The sequence below is a fragment of the Lepisosteus oculatus genome, chromosome 6, assembly GCF_040954835.1.
Source record: "Lepisosteus oculatus isolate fLepOcu1 chromosome 6, fLepOcu1.hap2, whole genome shotgun sequence".
Taxonomy (NCBI): domain Eukaryota; kingdom Metazoa; phylum Chordata; class Actinopteri; order Semionotiformes; family Lepisosteidae; genus Lepisosteus; species Lepisosteus oculatus.
In genome coordinates, this window is record NC_090701.1 from 40,844,762 (window position 1) to 40,868,438 (window position 23,677).

Consider the following 23,677-nt stretch of genomic DNA (forward strand, 5'->3'; position numbering starts at 1 on the left):
ATGGGGATTTTTTTTTAAAGAATACTCTGATTTTTATAGTGAATGTACTGGAGTTGCAGCGTTGATATTCTTCAGTCCTTATTTGATTTTGAATGTTTACCAAGATGTGTAATATATAAACATTGTGTTGCCAAGGAACAGCACCACTGAAGTACGAGGGTGGTAGAGTTCAGGAAATCCTAGAACAGAGTCATGCAACGGTTTTATCTGGTGTAAAAATCGGAATAATGGCTACAGTGAGGTATGGCAGTGAAAAGTAATTTCATGTTTGGAACAAAAGCTTTGCTCACGAGTTTAATGAGGAAATGACTGGCTTGTATGAGGTCTATACTGTTTTCAGAAAGAGTGCCATCCATTACATGAGCATTTCTGTTGGAAATAAGACCTTTAATACATGGACCATTTTTACCACTTAAAAGTGTGAGAATTTAACAACACATGCTAAAGGCACAGTGTTAAATACAGAAGTAAATACAATATCGATGTCTTGACTTACTTTCTGAGCTTTCCAGCTAAGATACAAATGAGACCTTACCCATCAGCTCTATTTTTCCTTCTAAACAGCATGTTGTGATTTTCTTCATGTGCCATTTGCCTGTATTCGGCCAGAAAGTCCACGTCAATTGCAAGTTCATGCGTCTTTTGCTGCTGTGATCTCGTACAGAAATGCATGCATCCAGTTCAACTGCCTAGTTTACGAGCTCGTGTCTGATCCATTGAGAAAATGCGACTGTAAACGTGGCTGGTCTGTTACCACTACACACTCAATACAGCATTTGTTGTTTTATAACAAGACGATCATTGTTTTGATGTGTACAATTTCTGCATTTTTGTTGTCCTTAATCAGATTGCTTGCTGCTTTCCCTCTCTCTTCCCTCTGGGTTGTAATAACCCTGTTCCAGCAGCAGGGGGAGCCGGGGCCTGTCGGTAACTGGGTGTCGCTCATTTTCCCTCATTGGGTTTCCTCTCTCAACGCTAGCAGCAGCAGCAGCAGCAGCCGCCGCCGCTCCAGGACCAGGTTCCGGACCGGTCCCTGGCTCGCAGTTCGGCACAATAACCCGGCAGATCTCTCGGCACAATTCTACAACCTCTACTGTCTCTTCCGGGGGCTACAGGCGAACTCCTTCCGTCACATCTCAGTTTTCTGTGCAGCCCCATGTTAACGGCGGGCCTGCTTACCCTCAGAACTCAAGTAAGGATCTTGGCTTTTCTCTCTCTCTCTGGCTTTTCCTCACTTTTTACAGCACAGGGAGCACCGGTTTCAGTTTCCTATGGCCTTTTTTTTTGTTCGTTTGTTTGTGGTCACTTTTTTGGATTTTCAGATGCTGTTTGGTGGGGGGGGAATTCACACATTGCACACGTTATGAGCTGTACATGGAAAAGAAGTTTCAGTTTCTCACTTCTGTTAACCCCGCCTAGTGCATGTCACACAGAGTGCCACCATTGTTGACTGTCAAAATAGCTTTATTTCAGTGCACAGCACCTCACCTTCTCCCTGTTTGTTGGGTTGTGCAGTGCTGCTGAAGAATCTTAGCTGTCTACTGGAGGCCTTTGTATATACTGTAAGGAGAGACTTTTTAAAGAAGAACTGCTATAGTAATCATAGCCTTCATCATCTCTGGATGTCTTCGACAGGTAGCAAGATCTATTACAGACAGTTTTGCCACTCCAAGTAATGGCATTTATGCATTGCCTTTTCTGCTGCCAGTTGAGTCTGTAAAGAAGCTTTCACTGTTGTGAAGTTTTTTCTTAAGTGCTAAATGGCTGTTAAATTCAGCCCTCTCTTCAGTTTATTTGAGCATTTTGGCAGCTGAAATATATGTGTAAATAGGGTACGTTTTCCAGGCCTGCTTTAAAATTTTACTATTTAATGTAGCCCAGTTTCTGAAACATCCATCTATATTTAGTCAGACATACTAGTCCTTTGTTTATAAAGTTTTACTTTCTAACTATGTAAATATTTTTTTCTGAGTACGTCTGTATGTGCAGTTACAATAGATGAGAGAACATTTATTGAATTTTTAGAAAATTGAGGGCTCTTTAGCTGGGCTACAGTAGCAGAAAATGTAGCTCGCAGAAGAGTCATGATAACTCTGATTTCCAGAGTTAGAGGAAATTAAGTGACAGGCATGGGAGTTGTCACACCATTGAAGTTCTCTGGGGCTCTTAGCTACATCTATAGAATATGGTGTAAACATCTCTTCTTAACATCAGTCATAAATGCTGTGCAGTGCTTAAAAGTAGTCAAGATTTATTAAGAAAATCCGTTTCTCTACTGATAATCACCCACTTTAAAATCCTCCTGTAGGAGAAGGTTAATCTGTGCTTCTCTACCAGCTTATCCTTGGCTGGTTTGGAAAGTTCCTCAGTCTTCATGATCATGACATTCATTGACATCAGTGTGAGCTGTGTCTTGGAAAGATATGGAAAGGTTTGTTTATTGGTTCCCCACACTGCCTAAGAGAGACAAATGTCTTCAGACAAGTGTCTACGTAAATACCTAAGTATTTTCTCAGAATTAGCCTTTTAAATGTCAGTCTTTGCCATTTTGCGTTTGTATTCAGGTTGCAAAAACAAGTAAAACACCCTACACTGACATTAAATGCCATGGATGTTTGCCTGGTCTGGGATGTGCTCTTTTACAGCTTGTGCAGTCTTTGCTCCTAAAGCTTCGACACTTTTTCTTCATACATTGTTCTCATTTTAATGATTTGCAGACAATTCCAAAGTAGGTGAACTACCACAGGCTGGTATTGCCTGTGAATTTAAATAGTTCTGTAATGGTACCAGAATCTAAATAATTATTGTAAATTGTGAAGGCTCTAGTATAGTTCCCTCAGGTGGTACTCAAAGTCTTATCACCCACACTTACCATTATTTGTGCCCCTATTCCTGTCCACTACCTCTTAATCTAAATACGTGCATGTCTTGAATTCTTACACCCTGTAATTTATTACTTTTATGAGGTACAGTATTAAAAGACTTCTGATAATTTAAACATGCGATCTCATGTTCTGTATAGATTTGTGCAGTGCCATAAAATTTAACTGAACAAGTTAAGCCAGACCTCTATTTTCTAAACCCTATGGTTCAAAGTAAACCCTAGGTTACTTTGAACACTGTGTGTTTTGTCATTAACAATTTTCCATTTGGTTGTTAATGGCTAATGAATATAAATAGCTCTTGTTTCTTTAGGTGTAATTAGAAGACTCGGTAGGGCCTGGCATTTTATTTTAAGTGCTTTTAGTACCCGCAACACCTTTCCTCTGTGCTAATATTCAAACAGACAACATACCTCGGGCAAAGTAAAGACGATTTTGTCCTCAGGAAACACCTGGGCGAACTGCTAGATCAGCCTGTGTTACTTGTTTTTATCTTTGAGACACTTCATTCTTCATTGTTCTTTTATTGCTACAATACTAAAGTGAATTCTTTCTCCTTATGTCGTTCCCAATTTATTTTGGGTGAACTAACAAACGTTGTACAAGCTGCTAAGGAAGTTCAAAAAGACCAAATTCAAGCCTGGGCAAACACCTGGAAGATATCTTTTAATACAGAGCGGTTCCGTGTGTAACATGTAGGTAGCAAAAACATAAACCATCGTTTTGTTTATGATTTTAATTAAAAACGGAGCTTAAGGAAGCTGTTATTAAAAAAGCATGTGACAGATTTACGTCTCAACAAAGTAGGGAAACCTAAACAAAACAAAAAGCTCACAATGTTAGGGTGCTCAAGTGTGTAATTTAAATCGAGGGATGCAAAAAGGGTACATTGCACTCTTGTGAAGCCTTGTTTGGTATTGTTCCACATTACTAAATCAACCTGGAGAGGAGCAACCAGATACATTCCTGGGGTTAAAACAATGATTTTCACCTTTAAAAAAAGAAGACTGAGAAGGCCAGATTCAAATATTCAAAATCCTCAAAGGCATTGATAAAGTCAGAATAGAACGTAAAATGTGGATCAAGAGGAAACTCTGGGGAAGTACATTTAAGATGGAACAGGAGGCCCTCTTTACACAAAGAGTTGTGGGAGCATAGAACAAGCTACACAGCCTTATTGCTGCAGTCCCTTCTTCAGGAAATGACTAGATGAGACCTTGAGGATCAATGAGCTACTAGCACCCAAAGAGCCCAGAAGGGCTGAATCTTCTCCTCTCATTTGTAACCTTTAAGCTGCTGTAAGAGAGCAGCAAGGTGGCGCAGTGGTGAGCATTGCTACCTCACAGTCCTGGGGCCCTGGGTTCAGTTCTGGGCCTGGGGTGCTGTCTGTGTGGAGTTTGTATGTTCTCCCTGTGTTCACATGGGCTTCCTCTGTGTGCTCTGGTTCACTCCCACAGTGCAAATACATACAGGCATGTTAATTGGCTTCTTGGTAAAATTGGCCAAGTGTGTGTGTCTGTGTCCGTATCTGTGTGTGTGCCTTGCAGTGGACTGATATCCCATCCAGGGTGTACCCTGCCTTGCTCCCATTGCTTGCCAGGATAGGCTCTGGCCCCCCTCCTAAACTGGATTAAGTGTTTCGACGGTGGATGGATTTTCTTGTAAGAACTTCAATGACTTTTTTTTAAATTAGACAGGGTGCACACAGCTGGTGTGCCCATTTGTCTTTTGACCAGTTAAACTTCCCTGGACAGTATGCTCTGTCCTGAGTGTCCGACTCGCATGGGATAATTACACAAGAGGGTGAAACACAAGTGACCCTCATCTTGCTGCCTGGGAAATGGGAGAGTGTGAGTGGGGAAGAAAACGGTGGGGGAACAGTAACACTCAGAGGAAAATACCGCCCTGGGCGGACCTCAGGAATTCATGAGCCAGAGGACGTCGGTTCTTTGTACAAATCCAACATCTCAGCTCCGTGGCGTTGGTGAGAAGGAGCACCTGTATCTCAGCCTCACCCGTGTACGCCTTGATTCCCCATGACTGATATCTGCTTGTTTGTTTCCTCCTGTCTTATCCCTGCCCTGTCTCTGCCTCTGTTTATGTCACTGCTTCCAGTGTCTATCGCGCCACCCCCTCCCCCTATGCCTCAGCTGACTCCACAGATACCTCTCACAGGCTTTGTGGCCAGGGTGCAGGAAAACAGTAAGTCTAAAAACACCTAGCTGTCTCTGAGAGTAGCATGTCTCACACACGTCTTGTTGTGCCGTTTGTGTGGATTTTGTAGAGCTAGCCGTGACATTTCTTCTTAATCTCCCTCGTTTCATAACCTCCCTCATTTCTAACCTCTCTCATCAATGCATATTGCCATTGCTATGTGCAGGAATGCTCCTGTTTTTTTCTCCTTCTGCGCACTTACACAATTAACGGTGACGATAAAATAACCAAGTGAAATTGTGCTTTTAAAAACCGCCATCAAGCAGCTCTATCCAGACAAATGAAGCAAACTCGGGAGTGTTTGGGGGCTAATTAACGGCCGAAATAGAAGCAAAAGCCTGTAATCTGTCACCTTCATTTCCCGTTACAGTTTATAAATCGGTGGTCTGCCGATGTTTGTATGAAGCAGACTGCTGTAAATTAACCTTTTAACATTCCTATAGTTCCATTTCTTCTCAAGATACCATTAAAATCCATTATATATATAATTCTCAAAAACACTAAAAGACGGCTTTAGATGGTACAGATAGGCTCTGCTAATTCTATTAGTATTGAGCAAGCTGTGTGTTTGCCAGTCTGGTAATGCTTGTCCTTTTCATTTGCTGGCTACGTTCAGAGACAGCCTTCCTGGTGTCATAGTACACTGCCCTGCTTCCAGAATTTGTGTTCACTTCTGAATGGCAATATGTATGATAAAATGCTCCCTCAGTTTAGAAATTTAATGAGCTCTGTGTACTTGGCTCTGTTGCATTTATGAATGGTTTATACATATGCCTTTTTTAAAAAAAAAGTCAGTCTAAAACTAATATAGAGCATTAAGGTTTGAAGTACTGTAGAGAAGAATTTTGAAGGCTGCCATCTTCTGGACATCAAAAACATCTGCATTGAATTCTCATCTTTGTAAACATTGTGCTTTTATCAAGTAAGGTGTTGTGAAAGATGTGGTTTGGCAGGCACATTTCATTCAGGCTGTGGGGGTTTTATATTAGAGAGGAAAAAATTGGTACTGTATAAAGTCCAGTAGTAAAGCCAACTTAGATTGAGGACATAAGACACGAAAGGAACAGAAAGGGAAATTATTTGGGAAAATACAAATTATTTTTTGTTGTTGATGGATTTTGCTCAAAAGCAAATGTAAAAAGTCTTTAAATCTAAAAAAGGGCTAACTACATTTATTGCAGTGCTCTGTTCGGCCCTCTTCTGCCAACGTTTTTATGTATTCTAGAATATACTTAGTGTAAAAATGTTCCCGTTACGTTTCCCTGATTTTATGAATAACGAGCTTTTATTATTCTGAGTTTGTCACCCAAAGAATACAAGCGGAAGAAAGTCAAGTCTTTCAGGATTTGAGTTGTCCCTCTTTGTGTGCACTTAGCTGAGCTTTTCCTACGAGATGCACCATTTATTAAAGCACAGTTAAAAAATGTCATTAGGAAAGCGCTTCGAAACTGTAAAACTGTCGGGCTGAAACCTGAAATCCTGAACCAGATTCCCCATGTGGATAAAGTGGCGTTGTACCTGCTGGTACTGCATTTAGACTGAAAAAGAGAAAGAAAAAAGGTACCACTTTATTTCTGTTTTTTGCCAGCTTGATGCAAACTTAATTGGGGCTAACGGAATGCACTCACTGCCCTAATCAAGGATATCTAGATTTACTAACAAGTCTCTTGTAGCTGGAATACACATCCTTATGCCTGTTGCTTTTCTATGATTGCATGGTTCATTATGAAAGGCTGCGACAGCAATGCATGCAAAAAGAGCAGTTGGTTTTTTGTTTTGGTGCAAGCTGCACGTCCAGTCCTGTGAAGGCCAGGGCGCGTGTGCTGACATCTGGTCAATTCTTCGCACGCTGTTCCAGTCGCAGACAGCCCCGCGCCCCCGCCTCCCCCGCCCCCCGACGACGTGCCCATGTTCGATGACTCCCCCCCGCCGCCGCCCCCCCCGCCGGTCGACTACGAGGACGAGGAGGCGGCCGTGGTGCAGTACAGCGACCCCTACGCAGATGGAGACCCGAACTGGGCGCCCAAGACTTACATTGAAAAAGGTAAAAATAATTCTTGACTGTTTTTACCGGACGCTCCGCTCAAAGCACTTTACAGGTAATGGGGACTCCCCTCCACCACCACCATCACCACCATCACCCTCCACCACCACCAGCGTGCAGCCCCACCTGGATGATGGGACAGCAGCCATAGTGCGTCAGTATGCTCACCACACATCAGCTCTCAGTGGGGAGGAGAACAGAGTGATGAAGCCAGTTCAAAGAGGGGGATTATTAGGAGGCCATGATGAGTGAAGGCCAGGGGGAAATTTGGCCAGGATGCCGGGGTAACACCCCTACTCTTTTCGAGAGCCAGCCTGGGATTTTTGATGACCAGAGTCAGGACCTCTCATTCAAAGGATGGCACCTTTTTACAGTATAGTGTCCCCGTCGCTATTCTGGGGCATTAGTACCCACACAGACTGCAGGTTGAGTGCCCCCTACTGGCACCACTAACACCTCTTCCAGCAGCAACCTTAGTTTTTCCCAGGAGTCTCCCATCCAGGTGCTGACCAGGCTCACTCCTGCTGAGCTTCAGTGGGCTGCAGGATGATATAGCTGCTGATATAAACATAGGAATTTTAAAAAGGGTACTTTGCACTCTGCAGAGGTTTGATCTCAACAGAAGAAAGCTTGTAACTCAAGTGATTTTCTCTTGATCTGCAAAATCATATAATATAATCACCAAAAATCCAATATAATTGTAAATATAATCACCCTCTTCCAGTGACGTTTTACATAGAAATGACCTGTATTTTCAAAGAATTTCCCATTTCACCCTTAAACGTGCAAGTTTGAGCATTCAGGTTGTGATGGAAAAATCTTGAAAATATCCGCTTTAGACAAGTGTCCATTTCGAATTCAGCCTCCGTGAAGGAGGTTTTACTGATTACTCTCGTCTCGAACCCTTTTCCGGTTATTTTTCTCCCGACAGTTGTGGCAATCTACGACTACGCAAAGGACAAAGACGATGAGTTGTCCTTCATGGAGGGTGCGATTATCTACATCATCAAGAAGAACGACGATGGCTGGTTTGAAGGCGTCTGCAATGGAGTGACGGGCCTTTTCCCTGGGAATTATGTGGAATCCATCATGCACTATGCTGACTAAAATCAGCCACTAGAGGGCGCCCTATTTATTCAGTCATATCTAGACACAAACGTGTATCGACCGACAGAGCTTAGAGAAGTGCATTACGATATGACAGAATGTTCCTTTTTCGGATTGCAAATCAAATATTTACTGTTGATTTTTTTTTTTGTTGTTGTTGTGGGTGGGCGGGGACTTTAAAGGTATACTAAGATGAAATAAAACAGAATGGTTGAATATTGGTAACATGCTTATGTCCAGTAATGTTCTTTTGGTCTAAAGACGGTTGTCGTATTACACCATTGTATATAATATGAGCAGCTGCCAGTAGGTTGTCCGTAGTGTGTTCCTTTAAGTGTCTTTCACAGTGTCTTGACCAGTTTACACCACAAGTGAACAAGTAGGGATTTATGGTTTCTAAATCAGGTTTTAAATAGTGCCATTATTTTTTTTCCCAGGTTAACTGACACAAGACTAGAGTCATGCATTTTGGATGTTGTATAATGCAAATTGAATTGCTCGTCAGATTACCTCTTTTAGGCTAATGGTCATTCCTGAAACGTACTTAACTTGCTTAAAGCATGCATACAATTTTAAAAAAATGTATTGTAATCTATACTTTTTAATCCATTATGCTTCCATTATGTTGTAATATTTACAGTGAGCACTCATTTTATTTTAAATGAAATGTCTAAACCATTTGTGGATTTGTTGATGGTCTTATAATCTTAAATGCTCTGATTTGTATTTAAACATTTGATATTAAATTTACATTATGAATTTTACATCTGGTTACGTATGTGAAACAAGGCTCTTATTTTTTTTATCTTAAGAACAAAAGTCTGGAATGTTATCTTGCCCTTTAATATTGATTTGAAATAGTAAACATTGAAATGCCTGAACATAAATTTTAGATTTGGCAAGTCTTCAATCCCCTGCAAAATGTGCTTTTCTGAAATTCACATGTAGGTCTTATTTACTGCTTATATCGCAGTATACTGGAGTCTTTTCCAACAGTGCTTTTTGTGTTGGGGGCATAGTTTCAGCTGTTCTTATTCTGATACATTGTAAGGGTCTGTTCTTCAAGCCTTACTTTTCAGCTTAGCCTTTTTTATTTGCTTGCTTAAAAGTACTACTGGAAGTCATTTCACATTTCAGAAATGGACCATTGTAATTTCCTTTAGCTTTAATTTGAAAAATACCAGTATAACATTGACTATTGAAACAGCGTAAATGAACCCACTTCTATGAGTATTGGGTAAAAGTGTTTGAAACACTGGTCCATCATGATGGTTCACTGTAAACATTGATGTTTTACATTTGTCTGTGTCTGAAAGAAATACTTAGGTTTTAAAGAATGATAAATGCTTTCTGACCATTAGAAAACATTACAGTAGGAAATTAGTCATTTTGTACTGCAGTTTTTATACATAGATAAGAATCGTATTCAGTTTGGGCCTTAACATTCCTTTTTATAACATGCACCACTTTTTTTACAATTACCCATAAAGAGAACAGCTGTATCCGTGGAACCTAACTGTTCATGTCTTAAAGAATGACCACTAATATATAACATTTCAGGATACTGCAGCTAACAACACCTTGATACTATGTCTGCTTTGTTAAGCGTTTAAAGTGTTCTGTGACGTCACTGTCAGGAAAACAATCTGACATGACTCTTTACCTTTAATTTGTATATAACATGTTAATTGAAATTTATGTACAGTCTTTTATAATAAATCATTCTCCTACAGACATTGTAACTGTGGTATTTAAAAAAAAAAGAGGCAGAATCTTGATTTAAAAAATATTGCCTTTATGTAAAACCAAGTACAAGAGGTGGGGTCAGGTGAGGTTTTTTTTTTTATTCCAAATTCCTCTTACTTGCCTTTCCATATATTTTCTTTCACAGCACTAGAATCGGCTTGGCTTACAGAGGAAACCAGAATGGACCCCAAAAGTAGTTGGTTACACTGTAAAAGTAGATTAAGGCCTTGGTTGTTACCGTGAAGTTACAAAATGAGAATAATAACCTTGTCACTAGACTGTATGCGATTTCACACTATTGGCCTTGCAGTGTGGACGGATTTTTAAGTGCATTGTAAACATATCCACACCCTCGTACTTTTCCCTCTGCGGTCATCGGGAATTTCCTTGATTAAAAGTGTTTTCTCCTAGGATAACTGTTTTAAGGAAAGTCTTTGGATAAGACAGAACTGTTTGTGACAGTAACAGGTACTGTGATGTTGGAGAATTGACTTCTTCTTCTCTGTGAACCTACACAGAGTGCTCCTGTCCTTGCAGGCCCAGGGAAGAGGAGTAGCTGCCTCAGGCAGAGGAAGGTTCAAGGTTCACTTGTCACGAGTTAGAATGATTTCCGACAGGTGGACAAGTGCCTCCCTCTCTGGGGAGGGACACAGCTTGCGAATCTGTTGGATGGCCTCTTGGCAGTAACGGTGGGCGAGGTAGCTGGTTTGCTGGACACCATCACTCTAAAACAAGGAGGGGGGGGAGGTACTTTTTACAAATGCGCTTTGAAACTTTCACAGATATTTAAAAGACTTCAGGCACTATCCCTAGCATTTCAATTGAGAAGTAACAAAAGCCTGTTTTTTTTCCCCATACCTGCAGTACGTATTGCCAGGCACGCTCCACATCTCCTGCAGAACCGAATCTCCGCATTATCATTGCATGCAGTTCAGGAAACTGAAAAATATTTATAGGAATTTGTCATCTTCATGAATCGGTTGTTTATATATTTAAGTATGACAATTTTAAATAGGCATTAATTAGTAGCTGGACAGACACCTTGCAGGTTGACAGTGGGGTAATTACCCGTAAGGCACGGAAAAGCCCTCTAACCTTTAATACTAGCTATAGTTTATATAGCCACTCTTATAACAAATGCATTGAAAACAGAAAATCCTGTTACCCATTTGTGCTAACTACATGAAAATTTAACAACCAAAAATGAGTCCGTTTTGCCCCAGTGAAACAAGCCCAACCTGTGGTTTTGTTCTTTAGATTAATGTAAAATTTTACATTGTGATTCTTTTGTATCTGCTGCCATTGCATAGTATTTTTATTAATTCTTTGTGTATATAAAGCAAGTGTATGTGTGACAAATTCATTAGTTCAGAACATATGGAACACATTAACTCGCAAACCAAATTCACACTCTGAGGATGCGCCTTACAGATTAAGCTGTTTTCACAAGCCCCAAATGGCAGATTTTATGTGTGCTGCTGTTCACACAGTTAGCTTTTTTGCATTAGAACAACCGATCTCAGTTGGGAAGAGTCAGTTTCAGTGTTAAAAGAAAAACTAACATATGCCTACAAAGCAAATATTACTAATAATTAGTTTGTCCAGTATTACTTTTATGGTTGTTGTGCAGTATAATATTCAAAATAGAAAGGGTCTAGCATGGAATTGAATTTTGGTCTAAGGACATTTTAAAATTCTCAGTCTACACATACCATGTTGAAAATATAAAATCTTGCAGCTGTTTGAGTTTTGACTAGTTTCCAAACTATCTTATAGAAGACACAAGTATAAGATCTGAAATTGACTAAGAGCTCTGATATTTCTTTATTTAAAACAGACGTTTCCTCTTAAGGGGAATGGAAGCCCGGATGGTTTCTGTTAGCATGAATTAACAGTTTAGTGATCTACTCTTTGTTCACGCAACATTCAGTGTCTTGTTTTCGCCTCCATAATCAAAGCACTCCGTTTTAATGCTCTCTTCATTTACCCTATTGAAAGGAAGTGACAACATACACGAAAAACACAAACATCATCTTGGAAAGAAATGTTCTCTACACTTTTTCTTTGTAGAAAAAAAAATTCTTGAGTGGGCATTTGAGTTGGGTCTCATCTGGAGACTGGATTATCAGTAAAAGGTGAGTTTAGACATTTGTTCACAACTTAATGGACTGAAAAGAACAAAGAAAAAGATTGATCAAATACTGCAAGCCATGTTCATAACCAAAACCACACTTCTACATGACTGGACTAATCTATATATTGCTTTTTAAAAAGGATCCTTACTTGGACAACATTTTCAACAGGTAAAGTAAGATTCAGGAGCAACATACCTGTTGGCAGGCAAACAAGACCGGACCTGTAGCCAGGCCCAGCCTCAGATCAGCTGCCGAGGGCTTCCCTAACTGATTCGCACAAGACGTGAAATCCAACACATCATCTATCAGCTGCAAAACAAAAAATTGTACAATGCGTTTGGACAGTGGTGCATAAGCCTTTTATTTTAATAGCTTAGAGGAAGTTCCCCCTCCCCCCCGGGGACTCAGTACTAATTCCTATCCTGCTAAACTTACTACAGTTTTCAGAACCTTTCCTAATTTATTTTCTATAACCAGTTTCTAAGCCTTGATACAATGCCAAGTGTATTCTTCAAAAATGCCTACTGTACATAACAATTACCTGAAATGCGATTCCAATATTCTTCCCATACTGGAATGCAATTTCATGTACCTCTGGGTCTGGACTTCCAAGGATCGATACCTTGAAACAATAATAAGAACATCCAGTATAACTTAAGCTTTTTCAGTTTGTTTTCCAAGATTTACAGTGTATCCATTGCTTATGCCAAGACAGAACGTACATACTGCTTTACAACTGTTCGCTATAAGACTTGCGGTCTTCTTAAAGGTTTTCTCGAGGTAGTGCTTAAATCTCTCGTTCTCGTTTTCTTTTGAGCCGAGCTGCATGAATTCACCTGGAAACAGAAAGGTACAGTGAGTCTGACAGGATGGGCTCCCGCCTTTGGAGGCATGTGGCTGGAACAAATTTGAACTAACATGTTAAAGAATTTTGCAGCCTGAAAATTAAATAATGCAGGTGAATACATATGTGTGTTTCAAACACGGGCGAGTCCCTCCTGTCCACAGGTAGCTTCATAAATCGGGTGGACAGCCTTGAAGGTGGACGACGCCCAGTTCTTACCTCGCACTAAGTCGTCAATGACTTGAGACAAGACTGCCACCACAGTGTTGTTGCCAATTCGAGCGAGAGCCATGGAGGCTTTAGAGAGGATGAAGTCACCTGCCAGGATAGCCTGGGGTAAAGATATCAAATACGGTTAATGAATGTGACACTGGATAAAATAAGAGGGTTTGTATGAAATCCAAAAGCAAAAGTTCTCCAAACCCCCACAGCACTTCAAATATTTCTACAGCTAAATCTGAAGACGCCCTTCACCAGTCCGCAAGCTCTTGGTGTGCACGCAGTGTAACTCTATAACCAGGTTTAAGTTTATTGTCGTATGTACCCTAGTACACTGACATGCTTACTTGCGCATTTTCCTCACGTGACAAATGACACAAAATATATGACATCACAATTCTCAGAGACCAGAACAGGTTTGGGGAGGATTTCAGATATGGAGTTTAGCAGCCTTATGACTGGGGGGTAGAAGCTTTCTTTGACCCTAGAGGTCCGGGCTTTTATACTCCTATAATCTTCTGCCAGAAGGAAGAAGAGAACCAGAAGTTTATGCACACTCAGAACTACTCACGTCATCTTCACAACCTGGGCCTTACGAACTGCAGGGCATACAGCACTGATCAGGATTAGGGACAACGGGAGCAAACCCGAATGGGCTCACCTTTCTTTCTCCCCAGATTTCGTTGATCGTGGTTTTGCCTCGCCGCGTGTCGGAGCCGTCGATGACGTCATCGTGGACGAGGCTTGCCGTGTGGATCATTTCCGAGATCATGGCTATAGAGCGCTGGCATGGAAGCAGATCCCTTTGGAAAATGGAGACATTCCATTCATTCTGTCAGCGGTCAGTGTGCCCTCCAAGTATTGGCACAGCACAGTCAGAAGTGATTTTTGCTTTACTGCCAAGCCATCTGTGTTTGTGATCGGCGGATTAACATATTGAGAACGGTCTATAGTGCCTTGCCAAAGCAATAAGGCTCTGACTTTCATGTACGATTCTGCAAAATTCCTAAACGCTGCATGCACGTTGGTTTAAACTTAAAATTGTCTTCAAAACCTCAAAATACTCAAGCCGAAGACTTCCAAGAGTAAGATCAGTTGAAGGTCAGCAAAAGCTAAATAAAAAAACTAAATGTTCCGATTGTATCTTTGAACCTGTGACCTCAATATTTGGTGGAAGCACCTTTGGCAGCAGTTACAGCCACACGTCTTTTTCAGCAAGTCTCTAAAAACCCTCTAAACTCTCTTAGATCTCTAAAAAGTCTTTCCACAACTTTCCTACAGGGTTCAATTCAGGACTTTGATTGGGCCACTCAAGAATAGTCACTTCCTTATTCTCAAGCCAATCCAATGCAGCTCTGGCCTTGTGGGTTGGATCATCATCCAGCTGAAAGGTGAGTTTTTGTTCCAGTTTTAGGTCTGAAACAGGTTTTCCCTCTAAGATTTGCCAGTATTTTACTCCATCCTGTTCTCAGTCCTCATTGAAGAGCAAAAGGAACTACACCATAATGCCACTGCCATCTTGACAGTGGGGATGGTGCTGACTGAGTGATGCTCTATGTTGGGTTTGTGCCAAATGTTCCGTTTTGCATTTAGACTAAAAAGTTCCAGTTTTGTCTTGTCTGACCACTACAAACATATGGCAAAAGGTTTTGAATCCTAAAGGTGCTTTGTTGCAAACCTCCTATGGGATTTGAGATGGGTTTTACACTCGGTCATTCAGGCCAGCTTTCTGCAGTGACTGGGATATTCTTGACTTACAGACATTTTCTCCCACCTCACCTGCTACCCTCTGTTTCAAAGTCAATGCCGGCCTCGCAGGTGCACACCTAACCAGCTTCCTCCTCGCCCATTAAGGGTCTGAATACTTTTGCAAGGCACGACAGATGTTATTTATAGGAAACGCCATGCGTGCGCGATCATATTATAAGAGCAACACCAGAGACTTAAAGATACTTTGAGTTAAACCCTGTGAACCCAGTTCACAGTACATATTGGGAAATAATCACTTTAATTAAATGCCAGAGTGTAAAAGTCAGTTTTTAATTTCTTATCCCTTTGAGATTGTAAGGTAGAAACAATCGTTTTGACTCTAGTGTCCCAGTACTTTTTAAGTCTTTAACAGTTTCCACCAATGGCAAATCTTCCCATTCAATTTAGTCCACAACTTCCGCATAAAAAACAAATGATTTATTTGTATTTGCAAGTTCGGAAAAGGCAGCCGAACCAACTTCACTTTTCTGTTTTCAGTTTTCTCCTGTCTTTGTTAAAGGACGAAGAGGTTTTTTTAACCTCTCAACTTATTTCAGCTCCAGCCGTCCCACGGAACTGACCAAGAACCCACAAGCCACTCCGCCAGCGGTTTGGGGGCGTGGTTATGGCTCTGGATGGCTGAGGGCGCTAACCGTCTGGTCGGGGCGCTGCTTGAGCAAGGCGCTAAGAAAATGCCCAGCCGCACGAGTGGATAAAAACGTCAACTGCTTTGGATAAAAGCAGCATTATTAATAAGTATGAAAACGGGGGTCAAAACGTCGCCCGCACTTCTCTCCTTGCCATAACTTCACAGATACAGCCTCTCGTCTGTCCGAGAACAGCCTGACCCACTTCTGAAGAGAGACCCCCTGTTCCCGCGGCCTCGGAGCCCCGACTCCAGCCCTCACCGGTCCCGGCCGCTGTGGACGTTGCACGCTCGGGCCATCAGCGCCACAACCATTGGGCGAAAGGCCTTCCCCTTCCCATCGAAGTAATAATCGCACAGGGACTTCAGCTCCAGTTTGGAAACGAGCAGCTCCTACCACACGAGAAGGAAAAAATCGGTTGAGCCGGACGGAATTCAGCGTGCCAGCCCCGGTCTGCACACCCACTGGGCTCCCTGTTCCCAGCGTCTGAGCCTTCGCAGGCAGTATGGACAGTTCCATCCTGCGCAGCGTTACAAACAGCACACCCCCTTAACAGTTTCAATCAACGCAGCCTGGGTCAACCTTGGAAATATGTTTTTTTTTTCTCACCAACAGATGTACAGACCCCAAGACAGCCCAAGTTCCGGGCCCGAGACCTAACCAAATATTTAAATGCAAAACTGAAAGAAAACGGCAACAAAGGGCCATAGGGTTATACCAAACTGGAGGGCTGGTGAATACTGGGACACGTGAGTAACCTGTAGCATGTCTGGTTTCTAAGAAAAACAAACTGGTAAAAAGTGACACGTCTACTTGTTTTGCCATTTAAAACATGAACTGCCCAGAGCTAGCTTGCAGTACCACAAGCAATAAGTGTACATGGGGGATATTAGAAAACAAAACGCAAGAGATACCAGACAAACATCACATGTTTACCAACTAAAGCACGCGGATTCACCTTTTTGATATCGTCATACAAATTCTTCAAGTCTTTCTGCACCAGTGGAAATGGATCCTTCAGGTTTGCGTCACTATGTAGCCTGTTGCAGCAGCGTGGATTTTCCGTAGTGTATAAGGATCTGAAGTTACATCTGGGAACAGGAGAAACCCCGGTTTTAGCTAGCGTTTTTAAAAACCTCCGCCTTCGGTCATCGAATATCTCCAGAGGTCTGTGGAGTCAAACTCACGCAGCAGGCTGGACAGGAAGACAGGCCCTCGCAGGGACCACACACTCTTTGACCCATGTGTACCCTCCACGGACAAAAAAAAGAACATGCACACTCCACACACCAGGCAGCCACAGCTGGATTCGAACCCAGGACCCATGAGATGTGCCAAATGCCATGTCTGATTTTTGTTTTTACAAGAAAAACTCAATTTGTGCTCGAATGAGTAACAAAACATTTAAACGCACTGTAACGACATGACATATACCTCCACCAAACACTTGGTTTCTTGATTACAGCTGATTGGCTTCTACATTGCACCTGCAAAAAAAAAGGAGGACAACTTGGACAGGGTAAAGAAACGGAAGTTCCTTTTAAAAGTTATATCACGCTACCTTTTCACTTCCAATAGTTAATTTATCTCCACTCGTTCTTAGGCATACAGGACTTACTAATGAGTTCTATGGAATTCATGAAGGTCTTATTTCAATTTACTAGCACAGTGGTGAAACACCCCGATCTGAAGGGAGTAAGTCTGTACTACGAGGGAATTTGACCTCTTAAGGAGGGGGGGAGGAGTGACAGAGCTGCCAGGCTAATGGCTTTAGTAGTGCACAATACATTGCGAGTACCCTGAACAACTCGTCTCCGTTCATTTTTATAAAGTAATGCAAGACGCATACAAGTCGGATCTGACCGCGAAACGATTTATTCCCCCATATCACGGAGCGGGCTGGAAGTACTCATTGACCTTCTCCGGTGTGGACATGCCTGCCCACAGACTGCCTCGCCTCACCTTGTTTCCCGCACCGGCGGCGAAGGCGGCGGCAGATCCCAGGCCAGATGAAGTCCCCTTTCTTCTCAGGCTCCCTTCCGCGACCGCAGCAAACCTCCCACACACCGCACTAAGCAGCGGCGCCCCGCCGAGTCCCGCAGTCCACCTGCAGCAGCGCCTCCACGGCAGCGCCATGTTCTCTCACGGCCCCTCCTCCGCCAGGTTACGGAAAAGAGCCGCTCAGCCGGAAACGGAAGCGCGCAAAGGCCGAAAAGGGCGTAGCTGGGCAGGAAAGGGTTATTTGTTATATGTATATATGGCTGCAGGACAAACAGCTCGGGTAGTGTTGTGAAACGAAACCTGGTGTCTGATAGATACGTACGGGGCGTATCTCAGGTGCTCAGGTTCGTTTTTTAACTGAGAAAGCGGACGGGAAGGCGAAATGTGAAACGGGAAGCGAATCAACTTAAGGTTTGGGTACGGACAGGCTAGCTGTCAAAGTTAATTGTGATGTTGTCGTTGCCTTTCTAAAACTTATTTGGCAGTGCAAACTTGGAAGTGAAGCTTGAAGATCGGTTTTCAAGTCAATCATTTTTTGGCTGTTTGCCAAAGCGATCAGAAAGATGAGAAATCACTGAAGGCAAACCTGGGCGATTAAAAAAAACAGCACAGCTAGTAATAGCAGTCAGGATGCTGATGGACATTTATCTCCTCTTTAACATTTCGAGTAGCGTTTTTTTCTGCCCTGTGAAACTCCCTGTTTTAATTTGTTCCAGCTTGCCCCTCTCAGAAGTACATTAGCTAAAACGTCTTACAGGGTTAAAACGAGTTCACGGACTTGCACGAACCTGTTAACGCATTTTAACATAGGTGCCGTAAATCTGTAGGTATTTTTTAAACATTTGTTAACTATAAAGTATACTTTGTTACTATACTACTACACTATACTACTACTATACAAGTTCAGGTGGGTAACTGCGTCAGCATGCGTAGGCTGCAAAGGAACAAGTAATAGGTTTATTCCATGCTGAAAAAAAGAAGACCACACAAAACGTTTTTTTCAGCATGGAATAAACCAATTACTTGTTCCTTTACTACTATAAAATACTACTTTCTATTGTGCGCAACAAGGTCTCGGGAGTGTGTGGGTTGTGATTTGGATAAATTCTAGAGTTAGGAATACTGTAATTCAGTTATAACGGCCAAAAATTAATAAGCAGTGCCTTTTCTCTTATTTTTCTTATTACATGATGTCCTGTACAAAGTATTGTCATACCCGTGTCACAATTAGAAGTTTTCAACCATTTCTTGCTTTGGTCAGCACCAGTCTTCAGTTATTTCCCCAGATACTATGGTTTTTGTAATGTTCTGTGCTATATTGTTCTCGTAATTTTGTTGTTCAATAAAGAGACTCGGAGAATAGGCGTGAATATTCGTGTGCCTTTACTTAACCGACATCTTCGCCCAACTGACGTCATACACGCAGGGCCTTGTGGGTAATGTAGTTTCACAGGTAGTTTGGCATACACGGCCAGTATTACAGGATTCTTGTCTGGGCTTCGGCTGGGCCACTCCAGGGCGTTCACCTTCTTGTTCTGAAGCCCCTCCGGTGTCACTTTAACTGTGTGCTTGGGGTGGTTGTCCTTTTCTCTGCCCCAGTCTAAGATCTTGCACTGACTTGGGTTAGGTTCTCATCAAGGATGACCTGTATCCGATTCCCTCTAGCCTGACCAAGTGCCCCAGTCCCTGCTTCTGAAAAGTATCTCTTTAAGATGACGCTGCCACTTCCATACTTCACGGCAGTGTTACGTGGGTGATGAGCGGCGTTCGGTTTGTGCCAGGTATTTTGCTTTGCATTCAGGCCAAAGAGTTCATCTTTCGGTCCCTCAGACCACAGAATCTTATGCCACATGATCTCAGGGTCTGCAATGTGCCTTCTGGCAAAGTTCAGGTATGCTATAATGTGGTCTTTTCTCAGGAGAAACTTCCAGCTAGCTGCTCTCCCATAGAAGCTACAAGCTACAGTGTTGCAGAGATGATTGTCCTCAGGACAGGCTCTTCCATCGGGGTGGTTTCCTGATGATTGACCTGGCTGTGCTCCTGGGAACTTTCAGCACTAGAGATATGTAATTATACCCTCTCCAGATCTAGCTCTCCTCTCACAGACTCTACCACAGCTCCTTGGTCTTCAGGGCAGGGTTTGTGCTCTGACATGCACTGACAACTGAGGGACCTTATATAGCCAGATGAATTTCTTTTGAAGTCATGCCAACCAATTGAACTGATGCAGGTGGACTCCAGTTCATGTTTTCGAGTGGTCGCACAAGGAAATTAGATGCACATGAGCTCACTTAGAATTGTTGTTCAAAGTGGGTAAATACTTACCAGATCAAGAGATCAGTGTTTTCTTTAACAGTACATTTCAAGACTTTTCATCCCACTTTGACATTAATAAGTAATTTTTGTAGATCAGCAACAACAAATCCTGTATAGATGTATTTGTATTTGATTTTTCAGCGTAATAAATTGTGGGAAAAAATACCAGGAGTGAATCCTTACTGACAGCACTGTAGACACCCTTCTGATATGTAAAACAATTCATTGGGATCAATTATTGCTATGAAAAGCAATACAGTAATTAAATTGAACTACAACATGTCCTAAGAAGAGCAGCCACACCAATTCCCAGGTTGAAAGGAATCTGCCACACTCACTGGCTAAAGAAAACAAAACGTTTTAGTCCCGAACAGAGAATACTGTAAGGGGACTTAATTCGAGTATTAAGAATCCTCGGACAATTCACGAAGACCACTGAACAGACTCCTTCAGAATCAAGAGTGCAACACAAAGCAGTGGCGACCTCTAGCGGTCACAAAAGGAAGCGCTGCTTGTGAGAGCTTTCACAGTACTGGGTGTGGGTCCCTGCCATTTAGGCCTTCTTGTACTACTAAAAGATCGAAATACCTCAAATCTGTTTTTATTTCTCCATTTTTAAAGGACGTCTTTGTCACAGGTGTCACAGGTTTGCCTGTGGAAATAGAATAAAGTGTCCGATCACATTTTAAGAGAGTTTTTATAGTGCTTTTTTGTGTCATTCAATCAATATTCTATGAAAACATCATGACTAAACTCACAGGGGTATGCTGCTGACTGTTGGCTTTTACTTTTTTGCAGGTCATATTTTTTTAACCAAAAGCAAGGATACTTTATATAAAAAGGGCAACTGTGTTGAAAGATCTTGAAAAATGTCTTTCTTATTTATATTACAGCATCAGATTTTTCACTTTAAGCAATGTTGGTGAGCTTAGCTGCCTCCTGGCTCCCAGGTCCTGGGCTCAATGGCAGCCTCAGATAGCTGTCTGTGTGGAGTGCGCATGTTGCCCTCGTGTCCGCAAGGGGTTTTCCCAGGTGCTCCAGTTTCCTCCCCATGACGGGTTCGATTGGCTGTTCGAAATGGTCCCTTTTTCTCTGTGAGCCCCGTGATAGGCTGGCGTCCCGTTCGGAGTGGGAGGAGCAGTCTGGGCTGTCTCAGGTCCCGTCTCGAGTCGTGTGCTGTCAGCACAGGCTTCAGCCATTCTTACGTATGGGTGTAGGGGTGTAACCCCGGCGTCCTGGCCAAATTTCCCCCTGGCCCTTACAAATCATGGCCTCCTAATAACCACCATCTATGAATTGGCTTCATCACTCTGCTCTCCTCCCCACTGATACCTGATGTGTGGGGAGCGTTCTGGCGCACTATGGCTGCCGTCGCATCATCCAGGTGGATGATGCACATTGGTGGTGGTGGAGGGGAGTCCCCATTACCTGTAAAGCGCTTTGAGTGGAGTGTCCAGAAAAGTGCTATATAAGTGTAAGCAATTATTATTATTATTATTATTATTATTATTATTATTATTATTATTATTATTATATTACAACCATGACCTAGACAAGATGTTTCTGATGAGGGCTGTTTCTTTTCAGGGATATAATGACTGACTTTCTGTACAATACTCTGCTGGTTTTGCAACAGGCGCTGCCTCTGTTGCACAGTGACTGATTTATATAGCCCTGTAAACCTTGTAATCTATCTAGGCCTGTAAAGTCCTTAGGCGTTCCTTCAGTTTTAAAGTAACAGTCACACGGGTTTCAGCTGACATTTTCTTGCTGTGCCGTTAAGTTACAAAAGGGAAAGTGGCAGGCCATTACATTCATGGTTGATACACCCCTACCCCATTTAAAAATTGGCTTGTTTTTGCCATTCATGATATTCAGCCCGAACCACCAGTCTACCTCCTAGCACATGTTAACCACAGGAGGTTCACTTAAGAATGGAGAAGGATTAAAGGCTGGCTGTCCTTCACTGGTGCTGTGGCAGTTGATTGAAAGTCAGCTAGGCACCTTCTGGATCTGCACATCTGCCTTCACAAAAAAATCAATTTATTAATTAATACCTGTAAGTAAATCAAACCCATGACAGTATTCATTTGTAATTAGTGTTATCAGCCATTTAAAAAAAAATGTTTTCTCTCTTTCAGTAATTGAAAAGACAGCAGGAAGCTTATTCTTCTCTTATTGAGGCCTCTAGCATTACTGCAGTATCTGCATGATTCAGCTTCATTATTAGTTGTGTGGAATACCTGCGGTTTTCAGTGAGTTCGTGTTGCTTTCCTGCCTACATATTGACTGGGCTCCTGTGACCAGCAGAGGGAGGCCTGCTGGAGGTGGCCCGGTCATATGTGTTGCCACAGCAACAGACGTTGCTGCCCTGACCAAGGCTAAACTCGAAATGTGCCATGAACACACACGGAATTTCAAGCTCTGACAGTCCCATCGAAATCCGCAGTCACTGACAGTCACTGACAGTGTCGTCCACATTTTACAGAACACTGACCTAATACTTCATCTGCATTTGTAATTAACATGGCAAGTCAGCTCACAGCCAAAACACACCTGTCCACCCTTTTATTCCCCTCATTCTTGTAATAATGAGCAACAGCTCTGTTTCTGGCTTTCTGCCTTTTTGGATATTAAAATTTAAATTAAACCCAAGATAAGAATCAAAGTATTAGCAGTTTACATATGTACCATTAACACCATTCTTGGTGTTTTTCCAAGAATGGAAAAAAGAACTTGGCAGATGGAGATAAATGCAGACTATAACTTAGCAAAAACATGAACCACAAACACATTCACATATATGGCTAAAAGCATGGAAGGTAAATTAAAGCTTTTCTTGCGCTGGAATCTGTCTAGTGACGAGCAAGCAGACATTCCCGGGCTCGAAGGAATGTGCTACACCGACAGGCTGAAAAGAGATGAACCCTTTCATTTGTGAGCAGAGGGGGGACAAGGGAAACTGACACAAGCATTCTGAATCCCTAAAGACACCAACCCTGTGAACGGTATGAAACAAGGTCACAAGAGAATTCTACTGCACATGACAGAGCATTAAAATCCGTGGACGGGAGACACTTCTTCACACAAAGGTCTGTGGGCGAATGGGACAAGCTACCCAGTCATATTATGGAAGCCGAAACTCTGGTTTCTTTCATTAAACAGCTGGATGAGATCACACTAATGAACTCCTATCTACCAAATGGGCTAGAGGGGCAAATGCCCTCTTGTTTGTAACCTTTCTTATTATTTCTGCCAATTAAGATGTTGTCTGCACATCATTATGGTGCTGAAAAACGACTGACAAAATCGAAAGGGAGTGATTCTGGGGGGGGGACGTTAATGAGGTCTTGACTGCTGCGTCAGTCAGAATCCCTGGACCAGTTTTGAAGGAGGAGGAGGGCAGCAAGGTGAAGCAGTGGTTAGCATTGCTGGCTCCCAGAGAAGAGGTCCTGGGTTCGATTCCAGACCTGGGATGCTCTCTGCATGGAGTTTCTATGTTCTGACATAGTAGTAGGTTAATTGGCTTCTGAGAAAATTGTCCCTGGTGTGAGTGTTTGTGCCTGTGTTTCCCTGCAGTGGTCTGCTGTCCTGTCCAGGGTGTGCCTGGCCTTACATCCGTTGCTCTCTGGCCTTCCCGAGACCCTGAATTTGAAGAAGTGGTTAGAAAATGGATGAATGGAGGTTACAGTAGGCTAATCGTTAACCCTGGTCTCCTGGCTAAACTCCACTCAGGACTTGTACAGTCTGCCCATCAGCCCCCTCTTAATTCT

The 23,677-nt window shown here is 42.4% G+C and overlaps 2 protein-coding genes across 13 annotated transcripts in view; one reads left to right on the top strand and one right to left on the bottom strand.

Moving 5' to 3' along the window:
• abi1a (abl-interactor 1a) overlaps nucleotides 1–9,979 on the top strand; it is a 57,696-nt gene extending 47,717 nt beyond the window's left edge. For 3 of the 12 annotated variants that reach the window (XM_015353991.2, XM_006634102.3, XM_015353995.2), the window contains 4 exons: nucleotides 980–1,192; nucleotides 4,998–5,084; nucleotides 6,955–7,140; nucleotides 8,072–9,979. In XM_015353991.2, the coding sequence (XP_015209477.2) occupies nucleotides 980–1,192; nucleotides 4,998–5,084; nucleotides 6,955–7,140; nucleotides 8,072–8,247 (662 nt within the window). In that variant the 3' untranslated portion in view covers nucleotides 8,248–9,979. The remainder of the gene's footprint in view (nucleotides 1–979; nucleotides 1,193–4,997; nucleotides 5,085–6,954; nucleotides 7,141–8,071) is intronic. The other 9 variants (XM_006634104.3, XM_069191260.1, XM_069191261.1 and 6 more) reach the window with 4 other exon arrangements.
• A 46-nt stretch (nucleotides 9,980–10,025) lies between these two features.
• Nucleotides 10,026–17,760, bottom strand: pdss1 (prenyl (decaprenyl) diphosphate synthase, subunit 1). The gene is made up of 11 exons (XM_015354000.2): nucleotides 17,550–17,760; nucleotides 17,022–17,074; nucleotides 16,546–16,678; nucleotides 15,849–15,979; nucleotides 13,853–13,994; nucleotides 13,192–13,303; nucleotides 12,855–12,964; nucleotides 12,670–12,750; nucleotides 12,324–12,437; nucleotides 10,852–10,932; nucleotides 10,026–10,718 (listed from the first exon to the last, which is right to left on the bottom strand). The coding sequence occupies exons 1-11, from the start codon at nucleotides 17,721–17,723 to the stop codon at nucleotides 10,578–10,580; spliced, it is 1,272 nt and encodes a 423-aa protein (XP_015209486.2). The 5' UTR covers nucleotides 17,724–17,760; the 3' UTR covers nucleotides 10,026–10,577.
• Nucleotides 17,761–23,677: the final 5,917 nt, after the last annotated feature.

Excerpts from the sequence above, each read along its gene's own strand:
- pdss1 (XM_015354000.2), bottom strand. The coding sequence starts at position 17,723 with ATGGCGCTGCCGTGGAGGCGCTGCTGCAGGTGGACTGCGGGACTCGGC. Across the intron at positions 12,751-12,854 it reads TAGCGAACAGTTGTAAAGCA|GTATCGATCCTTGGAAGTCC; the intron begins GTATGTACGTTC and ends TATTGTTTCAAG. Across the intron at positions 12,438-12,669 it reads ATATTGGAATCGCATTTCAG|CTGATAGATGATGTGTTGGA; the intron begins GTAATTGTTATG and ends TTTGTTTTGCAG.